The sequence below is a fragment of the Hippichthys cyanospilos genome, chromosome 5 (assembly GCF_059441005.1).
Source record: "Hippichthys cyanospilos isolate Australia breed blue-spotted pipefish chromosome 5, RoL_Hcya_1.0, whole genome shotgun sequence".
Lineage (NCBI taxonomy): Eukaryota > Metazoa > Chordata > Actinopteri > Syngnathiformes > Syngnathidae > Hippichthys > Hippichthys cyanospilos.
The window spans coordinates 19,287,694-19,298,950 of record NC_142373.1 but is presented as its reverse complement, the minus strand read 5'-3'; the positions used below and the strand labels follow the sequence as shown (position 1 = coordinate 19,298,950).

The window sequence follows — 11,257 nt, the reverse complement described above, 5'->3', positions numbered from 1 at the left end:
TTCACCGGCAAAAGTTTGGAGCAAATTTTTCAAGGAAAAAGAAAAGATGTAAAGAGAGTTTTTTTTTTATGTATAGTAAGGCTTTATTTTTTTTTAACTAAAATTAACCATGTAAAGTAAGGCATTTTTTGATTAAAAAAAAACAAAACATGTATAGTAAAAAAAATTTTTGTAAAAAACTGACCATGTATAGTAAGGCTTTTTTTTTTTTTTTTAAAAAAACAACCTTGTATAGTGAGGATTTTTTTTTAAATACCCATGTATAGCATGGGAGTTTATAGCCAAAAAAAAAGTCCATGTATAATAAGTTTATTTTTTTTGTAAATATCCTTTTTAGTGAGGCTAAAAAAAATAAAAAACCTTAATGACCATTTATAGTACATGTATAGAACATGTATAGTAGGGCTTTTTTTTAACTAAAAAACGAGTATGTAAAGTAACACATTTCTTCATTTAAAAAAAAAACATGTAGACTAGGACTTTTTTTTCCCTAAAAAACTGATCATGTATAGTAAGTTGTTTTTTTTTTCCCTTAAAGATTATTTTGGGAAATAACCATGTAAAGCATTTAAAGTAAGGCATTTAACAAAATGACCACATATAGTAAGGCTTTTTTTTTTAATTTAACTAAAAAACGGCTATGTAAAGTAACACATTTTTTCATTAAAACAAAACACATAGAGTAAGACTTTGCTAAAAAAAAACTGACTGTATAATGAGGATTTTTTTTCAATAACCATGTATAGCATGGGAATTTAGTAAGTACATTTTTCTTTTTTAAATATCATCTATAGTGATCCTCTTTTTTTGCAAAAAAAATGACCGTTTAAAGTAAGGCCTTTAAAAAATGTTTTTTTCACAAAAAAAAAATGGGGGGGGGGGGGGTGTTTGTTTTGTTTTTTTGCAAAAGAGACCAAGTATAGTAAAGCATTTTCTCAATCAAATGGGAATGTATAGCATGGCTTTTTTCCACTAAAAATGACCATGTATAGTAAGGATTTTTTGCTTAAAAAAAAAGTGACAATTTAGAGTGAAGGACTTTTTATTTTTATTAAATCATGTGTGGTAAGACATAAAGCGGAGAGAGTGTGTTCCCTTGTAGGGACCATTTGGGTGCTGCAATCTTTTTGCGGCTTTTAGAGTGTTTGAATGCGATCTTTCTTGAGTTTAGGGTGTTGTGATTTTTCAGGTTAGGGGCTAGCAAAGCCCCCCTTGTGTGCCCCCTGCGTGAGAAAGGCTATCGAGTAGGACAGCAAAAAAGAAGAAGAAGAAAAAACCAGGACAAGAAAGCAGTGTTGGAAAATGTTTTAATTGCTTAGCGCAGCCATTCCTGCAGCCACCGTCCTTGCGACCGCTCCCGAACAAACATTTCAACAGAAAGATGCCGCCCTCTCATTGGACAAACGCTCCCGTTTGGTGTGTGTCGGGCGAAAAGGACGAGCTCTCATTTTTGTGAACGAAGAACGACACGGCCAGCAGACGTGATGCGCGGCATCCTACGCGTCTCCAAACATGTTAAGAGGACCGTTTGTTTTGCACGTATTCAATTCTTTTCATCATGTCAGAAAATACATCGTTTAAAAAACAAAACTAAAGAAAAGTTCTTGGACACTTTCTTTGACAATAACATGACCATGCATTAGTCTTTCCACTTGGACTAAACCACAATATCATGAGAATATATATTTGCAATACTGACGTCTTTTTGCGCCAATTGAATTGAAGCCGGTCGACAACGGAAGACGCCGTCCGGGCGTCGGCCCGCTTCAACACACATTTGTTTCTTACAGAAAGGGCCAAAGACTTTTTTTTTTTGTGTCCCCACACAGACGCAACACGACAGTCCCGCACAATGGTCTTCAGCTGTCATTTACATAGAAATGGTGCCATCAATATGGGGCATACGCATCTTTTTAAAAAGGGTTAAGAACGGACCTTTGTTCATGCGCTTTTTAACGTCTGCTCACAAAACGGGCTCAACATTACAAATATATAATATTTCCCATTTAGTTCAACCTTTTGTTACGTTCCTATCGAACTCCATATGAAAACCACTATTGACGGGAACTAGTGCAACCTGGAGGAGGGGCCTGGTCTTTTTTTTGTGACAAGGCACAGACTAAATCAAACTCCGGAGCCACTCCAGAGCAATGGCAGATATATTAAGGCCATTTTGAAAAATTACAGAAAAAAAAAAAAAAAAGAAACAGTGGCCGACCGCTTGACTCGCCAGCCGCCCGAACGGCTGAACGGCATCAAGTCCATTGTGCCGGCCCCCCCCCCTCCCTCATCGACGGCGGCGAGGGAGGGCCACTCTTCCCCTATTCAAGTGTGTTCAGTTTTGGTGGAATTTCAAAATTAAAAAAAACAAAAAGAAAAAAAGAGTGGTCTCCTCACTAGTCTTGTGGTGCGCAGCCGGCGGCGGGGCGTCACGACTGTTTTAGACGCTTGCGCGGCGGGCCGAAGGGCGGGCACTGCGCCGAGGCCAGGGCGCGGAAGGCTTCGGCCACCAAGTGGGGGTGCGACTGGATCATGGACTTCCAGCCCGCCGTCTCCATGATGTCCGTAGCGTGGCTGCCGGCACAAATGCGCGCGCGTTCGAAATCAATCACCGCCAAATATAAGGCGCTTTGTGACTCAAAATGAAAAAGGCACACTTTAGTTTCAAACAACTGGATTTTCCGCACTGTTGGCCATACCCAAAAGTCTTCAGTTGTCTCAAAAGCTGACGGTGCGCCTTGTACAGCGCATAAACCAAGAGTTTGCATTTTTGGGGGAGGAAAAAAAACCACGACTTGTAAATTCTTCAGTTTTACCTCGGCATTTCAGTCATAAAGGTATTTTTTACTTTTTTTTTTATATATATATATATAAATGCCGTTTTTGATACGCTATACATGCTCTAATTTTGAAGTGATTGATGTGGGCACACGGCATGTTTTTGTAAAACAAGGTTCAATGTTATGAAACAAATCCAGAAACTGTCTTTAAAAACAACAAAACAATATATTTTAAGTTTTTTGGCTGCTATTAGATTAAAAAAATAAGTTTAATATATAATTGAATCGTAATAATATTACATTATTATAAGTATATCTAGTGGCTGCATAGCGCAAGCCCAGCCACTACTGTAGCTTCTAGTCTATGCGCCACTCCCTATATATAAAACCAGTTTTAAAATAGGCAATTCATTGAAGGTGCGCCTTATAATCCAGTGCACCTTGGGAGACGAAAAAAATAACTTCATCGCTGAGTAAATGATTCAATTTTTACCTTTCATTTCAGTCATGAGTGTAATTGTGTATATCACCCTGTTTGAAATTTGGATTCGCTATATATGTTTGAAATCCAAGCGTTCCGGCCCAGTGGGCCATACGCACAGAAAAGACGGCCTACTATCAAAATTCACGGGAAAGGCAAAGTTGGCGAGGAGCCTCCGCCCATGCAAAACTGGAGAAAAGGCTCCATTTGCAGGCTTTCTCCAGGTACGAGTCTATTAATAACTTGGACACAATGATAGGACGGCTCAAAGTGAAAAGGCAAATAGCGCGCCGTCCGCCAGGGCTAAAACAATGAATTCTAATGCATCTGCGAGGGCCCCAGATAAGAGTGCCTTATTCATCTTGTGTCACATATCAGCTAATTACATACTTGCTATTCCAGTTCTTTCCATCTTTACAGCCCAGCTGTCTGAGGACACTGCACCTATGGCAAGGAGATAAAAAGGTAAGCATTCCGGGATGGTAAACAGAAATGGCAGTAGAAATTCATCACGGGAGTTTTTTTTTTCCCTCCTCCCCCCGCCCTTAGATACTTGCCTGTTGATAAAATCTATGGCTTGCGCTTTGAGCTGCTCGGCGCTGTGCAAGTCTGCGAGGATGAGGGTGTCGGCCACGTTCTCCACCGAGAGGCTGTTGCACAGGGCCTCTTCACACATGACTTTTAGACGTTCCAGAGCGTACTGGAAAGCGCACACAGAGGACAAGCGTTGAGCCGCTGGATGCAAACTGGAGCTTTTGCCCAATCGAAGAACTTGGAAAAAACTGGATTCTACACCGCGATTACAGGAGGGATGCACTTACTACTAAACCGGAAAACCTTGACAAAAGTATTAAGACATTGAGCCAAAAGAGAATCTGGAGTCGTTCCAGTCGACAGTATTTTTTTTTCTGGGACTGACAATTACATATTGAAAATTACTTTTATTATCAATTTTACACTTAGGCTTATGTATGCTTCTAGTTCAAAAGGATTCTATTTATAGTGTGGGAATATCTTCACTTAAGTCAACCTTTTGGAGATTCGAAACATTGATGCAATGTTCATTTCTCACCCTTAACACCCTCAAAGTATTATTTTCCTTCACTGATGCATTTTGAAGACTCCCTCACTTATTGGACGCTCTCAGCACCGGCCCAAGCAGATAAAAATGACTCGTGAGAAGTACAATGACAACAATATTCCCCACGGCACCTCAACACCACATTTGCAGCGTAAAAATACATCCCATGATGACAGAGAACACATACACCATAACTAACTTCGACATCCAAAGAGAGTACATTTTTGCTTTTGCGGGGCACATGTAATGATACCGCGGGCCACAACTGGCCCCTGGCCCTTAGGTTTCACACCCATGCATGACACCACATTGTGAGCGGTTAGTGAACGCCTCGCCAGTGTGACTGAATGCACTCGGAGCACTTGTATTTCCTCTTCGTGATGCGATTCAAGGTCATTTTAGCATAGGTCCAACCCAAAGTTGCGCAGCATCCGTGTTGCACCAAGTTTATGACTGTGTATATTCCAATAGAATGTAATTAATAAACGAGTCAAACGGAAAACATTTCCATGTTCTTTAACCGGAGCGCTTGGTTACCTAAATTGGCACTCTTAATTCAATCAGCAACTTTGATATTATCCTCTCGGTTTTAGCGACATTCCCGTGTGTGAAAATGAATGGACTCGGGACGTTGCTTCAGTATGCTCACCTAATTTTGCGGTCTTATATTTGGTGAATTACGGTATGTCTTTTATTAATGTTCAAAATTTGCATAATGTTACGTTAAAACATTCTTAAAAATACTTTTGGAAATAAGCGTCATCCTGTTAAGCGTGTTGTTCAGTTTTTATGTTGGTCATGACAGCTGTACTTTGAGCAATAAGCATTTTGTAAAGTTTGACAAACACCAGTCTAGCAGGACAACCACTGAGCCCTCATTCCTGTTGGAAACCTCAGCTAATCAGATTCATAAACAAAAGCAAAACAAAAAGAAAGAGAATAAAAATACAAGAAACGTATGACAGGCTTTGTGCTTACTTTGTCTGCAGCTGCCAATAGGTTGTCTGCCATCTTCTCCAGGTTCGGGGCCTTCCCTGTGTAGATGAAACCCATCATCTCTTTGAAGACGTCGGGGTCCACGTCGCTTATATCGACACGGTTCTGGGACGAGGAAAATTGGATTTTTAAAAGTTGACAAAATAAAAATAACGCCTCTAAATACAGTAATGAGTCACTTTGTACCTTTTTACTCTCTTCCATTTCATGCTCAAACATGGCATTGAAGACGGGCGACCTTGCTGCGAACGACACAGATCCAAGAGCGATAAATATAACAGCAGTCAACAAAAAACGTCTTTACCGGTGTGCAGCACTTGTCAGAGTGTCAAATCAGAGTTAGTGCTGTGTCGTCCACTTCTTTTCCCCCCATCTGACCACAGCAGCTGCTTGCCGCCATGTCGAATGGACACAGGCCGAAATAGTCAGCTCGGCTTTCAGTCTGCCGGATGACGGCCATTCGGGTCAGGCGGGATTAGCACCTTTTGCCGAAGCAGGCTGCTTCAAACCTGCCAGGGGGTACTGACCCTTGGTAGCCTTTCAAGGTGCTTCCTGGCTCTGCGAGGCAGGCCATTCACAAGAAGCACGGCATGTCTCCACAAGGGCCATTTTCCGCACTTCTCTGTCATGGCTGCTTGTTAAATGATCTCAAAGCGTCATTTCGAGAGCACCATAAAAGATTCCTTCCTAATGGGTTTGCAGGGAGGAAGCGTCTTCACATGAAGGTACTGCAATTACACACGCTGAAAGGCAACACTCCGAATGCTGCCTTCGTAGCAGTCGAATTGCGAACCGGTTTGGGCCCACGCGCTAACAAGTCCTCCGTACCTGCTAGGATGGATTTGTGGGCTTTGAACTCCTGCCCTCCCACGTAGAGGCTGCAATCTGTGAAGCGTGAACACTCCCAAAGGTTCCCCAGGTCATCAGACAGCTGACACTCAGGTACCTTCAGCATGTTCATGTTGGACTGGCCGGAAATATTCACAGAGTCCTGGACAACACTGACCTGCTCAGAAGATGCAACACGTCACATGGGGAAATACAATTTTTGTTGACCTGGGTGTGATGGCCATTTTTAAATAATTTCTGGGCGCAGAATTTTTTTTTTAAACCTCATAGCTGAAGTCTTTGTAACTATTTGATCATTAAAGACTCCTCCCACAAGCAAAATGCTTCATTTCCCAGAGTGCGGAGGGAAGGCTGGAGTTGAAAAATTACCTCACAGAAAAGAGTAAGTTTGTCATCAGGTAGAAGTCCGTTGGCTTCATCCAGGAGGAAATCTCTCCTGATGAACTTTTTAAAGCCCCAGTCTTTGCCTTGAACAAACCTGTAGGCTCTTTGGCTTTCTGAAACCAAAAAGAAAGCATGTTGTTTTGAGACAGTTTGGCTTTAAAATGTATCCAAGTTGGAAAATGCACATGATGTGCAAGGCGCACACACTCACCCATCGCTTTTGTCTCCTCTCGTTTTGCGTTTAACAAGGAAAACTTGAATTTTGCTCTGACTTCACTTTTTGGACAACTAACAAGAAGTAAATACAATGACAAATAATCTTTGCTTTCGTCATCAAGTCCCTTTGGGTTGACTCGCAGACACCTGTCAAGGAAACAGAATTCATCAGATTTTAAAAAGCAGTCACGCGTTCACCAATTCTTGGTGAATCATAGGTGCAAAAAAATAAATAAATAATAAAATTATAATAGTTTTACTTTGTTGCATGTTACTTTAATATTCTCAGCATATTCCTCAACATTTTGTAAAACTGGTGAAAAACGGGTCACTGACCACTTCATCTTGTCGTTAGGGCCGGAGGAGAAGGTCGAGCTCTTCAGCACCTCCCCCATTTCTTCTCTGCAAAAGCTAAAGTTGTTTATGGTCCACATGTAGGAAAATTTGACAACTTTGACCTTGGTGCCAAAAGAAAAATCACAAACGTTTTTAGTATATATGACTCCACAGTGACAGGATCTGAGCTTAAGTTACAAGCCATCAGAAATAGCACCAACCTGCGTGTAACACCAGCTTTCTGCCACAGGTCCACTTGACATCTCCCCAGGAGGAGGGGGGGTGGGAACCCGTGACATCACCACTTTGGAGGTAGCGCTCGTGTCTCAAAAGCTCTAGGTAGTGCAAGTATTTTTTTTTATTATTATTAATTATTATTAGTGCATTAATTCAATTTAAAAAAGTACCAGCTTTCATAAATGAATAAACATATTGGCTGCTTATTTACACTTAATGGAACAGCTCAGATATAAAGTAAGGTAGAACCATCCTGTCAGCAACTCATCAAATAGGTCTACTGAGGAAACCGCTACTTATAACAATAGGTGACATGTACTACAAACGTTATCTCGCTGTGTGCTCTCGAACACACGTTTGCCACTTAGACGTTTTCTGCAGTAAAACTTTCCAACTAATAAACAAACGTTACTGTTAACTAAACCGACTCATGCAAAATCTCTCCTTTCCACTCCGTAATGAAACCAAAAGTAGAAAAACGTCAACCTCTCCTCGGATAAGATTCTCGGGTGGGCCCGGAGCTGGGTGCACTGAATAAGCATAGAATTTGTCGGAATTCATCAATGAAAGAAAACAGCACTTTGGGGGTGTTTAGGGTGAGAAGTTAACATCATAACATATTTAAAATCTACAAAACGTTGACATTTCATGATACGGGCTTCTTTAAGTGTTCAAAAATGCAATATTGCATAAGTCGTCAAAGTGCTTGCCTCAGTTGTTCCATGTCTCCATCAAGGAAAAACATTCCAAAGCCAAACTCACCCCCCAGCTCTCTCGTGCGTTTGTTTCCATGTAGAGTAATACAGGTGAGATAAGGCGACCTTGCCAAAATATTTGCAAATTAAAAGCACATGAGTCGGGTCGAACCTTTCCAACTTCAAAATAAATCATTGCTTCCGCAGGAGGGAGCGTATGTTGATGTGGCTCTGGACAACAGTTCCTGTCTCTTACGAGCGTCCCAATGGATAATTTATAACAGACTCGATGGAGTGTATGCCATAGTTACCAGAGCATGTGATCAACAAAAGATAATGTGCTGCCGCATACATTTTGTAACTCACTGTTGTGATACCATAATCGCTCTCACAGTACTGATCGAACAGGTTGTCTGACTGTTCTTGACTGTTTGCAGGACACAAGCCAACACGCGGTATTAATAGAAGCAGACAACACAAGTGAATGCAAACACAAGTTTGCTAGTTTCCCCAAACTTTGGTTAAATTTTGTGGTATATTGTACAAAAACAAACATTCAGTGTAGCACTGCAGTCAATTTTGGAAATGTGATTGAAAGGCTCACCTCTTAGCAGTTTGAAGTATATAAAAGATGATATGAGTTTAGTTTTTCACAGGTTACTTCATGGTCCCATCTTCATGTTCCAGCCTACAAGGAAACCAGAGTTGAGGACTTGGAAATCACCTAGCAACTCTAATTGGGAATAATTTGAGCATTTACATCACTAGTACAAGTACTTGAATGTGGTTTCAATTCTCATGAAATAGGAAACAACCAAAAATAAATGATGTAAAACCAGTAGCTATCTTTAATTTATGTTGTTACTTTAAGTTGTGAATACCTTGCATTATTAATTATCATTTACATTTTAAGATGGTGAAACAAAACTTAATGGGTGAAAAGTAAAAACACGAAACTGGATAGGTTTGGACAAGAGGAAGCATAGTTTAGATTCTATCTAATTGCTTTGTCATTCAAACAACAACGATGCTACTGCCACTGGTATCTAGCCTGTTAGAATTGAATGAAGACATTTTTCTGACATAGAATAATCCTAATTTATTTGAGATACTGGATGGTTAACAAGCTAAATTCTTTCCCCAACGACTGAAATGACACTACATCAGGTGTCACCATCGTTTTCAATCGATATTGTCCCACGTATTTCCTATCATTAACGCCCTTAAAACACGACACCTTGTTTCGAAATAATAATAATAAAAAAAAGACTGCTGTAAAAGCAGTATTAACACGGGTAAAGATGAGCAAGTCTCCCAACTAGCGCTTTAGTACTTAATCCAAACTAGCATTTAAGTTCTCACTGGCAAGGGTGATGTTGTATACTCGTTAGCTTTCGACAGCAAAAACGGCTAACAACAATCGGCTAGCTTAACACAAACATTAACGAAACGTTTGTTTTTTTACGTGAACACGTACACATGCACATCGATATTCCTGTCGCGCGGCACGCCAGCAAAGAATTCGGGTGTAAAATCGACTCCGGTTAATTTTACAAAGGGCCTATGCAGATCTTTTGACAGAATGTTAGCCGAGCGAGCTAACTTAAGCCTTCACGTTTCGTTGCAATATGTTGCTGGGAAAACAACGTCGGCTAACGAGCAGCTAGCCATAGCTAATATGTACATCGACTGCCAAAAAAGTTGGAAAATTCACCGTGACGGCGTACCTTTCAATTTCATACTTCCGTATGTATCGAGTGAGGTATGTCGCTTAGTGTCACAGGCGCTCCTGCCACCATCCGGCACTTTGGACTCTTTTTCAGAGAGACTCTTCACAAGGTTTCTTTGTCTAATTTATATCTGGGCTAGCTTACTGAGGCTGAGCTGGTTAGCTTAACAGGCTAGGTGGTGTCTACCGCGCATGCGTGACACCAAGAGTCTGCCAAACGTGTAAACATACGAGTTTTTTTCTACAATCTTATTAATGTAATCAAACTGCAACAAAAATATAACATACTTGAGACATTTTTCCGTCTATCATCACAAATATTTTTTTTTTACTTTGAAACTAGTTCATTTAACCATCTCAAACGATTTATACAAAAGCATGAAACGCTTTGCATGAGTTGGGCTCCATACCTCGGCGAGCATTAGAAGGGTGCTGATGAAAGTTATTGTCCAGGTTGTTCCTCTCTTAAGAAATCGTCCACGTCGTCACCAAAGGTTTGCCCGACGTCAAACCCTAACATAACTACAAAGGTGTAAGCCTCCGAAAAATTCTCCACATTGCATAGGTTCTTGAACAGTCAGTTCCAATACAAAAACACATTTGTTTTAAATTTGATATTTTGATCAGTTTCGATGAGCGTTTTCCTTAGGTAACTGGGTATGGCTGGAAAATATCACGAGTCTAAACATAATAAAGATCAAAACAATTAATCAAAACGTCTATCGAACTGGAAAATGAAGTCCATCAAGAATGATATCTCTAAAAGTATAACTAAGTGTAGCAAGTGATGACCGACCTAAAAGGATGTAGTATAATGAAGTATTTTAAATGCTGCATTTGTAATAATTCTCAATATGCCTCTGTAAAGAAAGTGTGGCAGAAAGATGGACATAAACAGCTCCACTTTATATGAACAAGAAAATCATACTTCTAGCTATAAAAGAAAGTTGTTCTTCTTGACTAATTTAAAATCAAAATTGGTGTCCAGCCTGGTATTTGTACAGTATATCTCAACAAACTCATGATGAATGTCACCCATGGCAAGGTGGGTGGCATTCCTGCAGACAGGTAGTCTTTTTTATTCTAAGACACAAAATATTGGTACACAAATCAAATGTATATATGCAGAATATATGGTGCCCTTGGAGTGAAATAAGGTCATATTACTTGTCAAACCTTTGGTTTAGATATGAGCGTTAATATATTAACTTTACCATTTGTTATTTGTTGTTAACTGTTGTTTTTGTTGTTGTTTTTTAACTCTACCGTAAACAATTAGATGTGTGAGGTGTATCACCTTCATATTATGCATGATTGGACAAAAAAGGTAACATAGACACTACTGGAAGATGGACTGCCAGGAGAAAATCTATTAAATAAAGGCAATTGATTATTACTATTTCAACATAGGTCAGTGTTTTTGATGGTGTTTACGTCAACAGAGAAGACCTTTTAAAGTATTGTAGATGTCTT

The 11,257-nt window shown here is 40.0% G+C and overlaps 1 protein-coding gene across 2 annotated transcripts; it reads right to left on the bottom strand.

Annotated features, from left to right (window-relative positions):
- Positions 1–1,290: 1,290 nt before the first annotated feature.
- On the bottom strand, positions 1,291–9,948 carry spopla (speckle type BTB/POZ protein like a). 2 transcript variants are annotated; one of them, XM_088415973.1, is made up of 12 exons: positions 9,783–9,948; positions 8,660–8,743; positions 7,345–7,458; positions 7,124–7,245; positions 6,783–6,934; positions 6,557–6,684; positions 6,167–6,344; positions 5,525–5,580; positions 5,321–5,443; positions 3,819–3,961; positions 3,652–3,705; positions 1,291–2,574 (listed from the first exon to the last, which is right to left on the bottom strand). In XM_088415973.1, exons 3-12 carry the CDS (start codon positions 7,420–7,422, stop codon positions 2,430–2,432), a joined length of 1,179 nt encoding a protein of 392 aa, XP_088272099.1. In that variant the 5' UTR covers positions 7,423–7,458; positions 8,660–8,743; positions 9,783–9,948; the 3' UTR covers positions 1,291–2,429. The 2 variants fall into 2 exon arrangements, with proteins under 2 accessions (XP_088272099.1, XP_088272100.1); XM_088415974.1 differs by lacking the exon at positions 9,783–9,948 and adding an exon at positions 9,533–9,676.
- Positions 9,949–11,257: the final 1,309 nt, after the last annotated feature.

Bases quoted from the DNA above. Each gene is read 5' to 3' on its own strand.
- spopla (XM_088415973.1), bottom strand. From the start codon at position 7,422: ATGTCACGGGTTCCCACCCCCCCTCCTCCTGGGGAGATGTCAAGTGGA. The intron at 5,444-5,524 runs GTACAAAGTGAC...TCCTCGTCCCAG, and splicing joins AAATGGAAGAGAGTAAAAAG to AACCGTGTCGATATAAGCGA. The intron at 3,706-3,818 runs GCAAGTATCTAA...TCCTTGCCATAG, and splicing joins GCCATAGATTTTATCAACAG to GTGCAGTGTCCTCAGACAGC.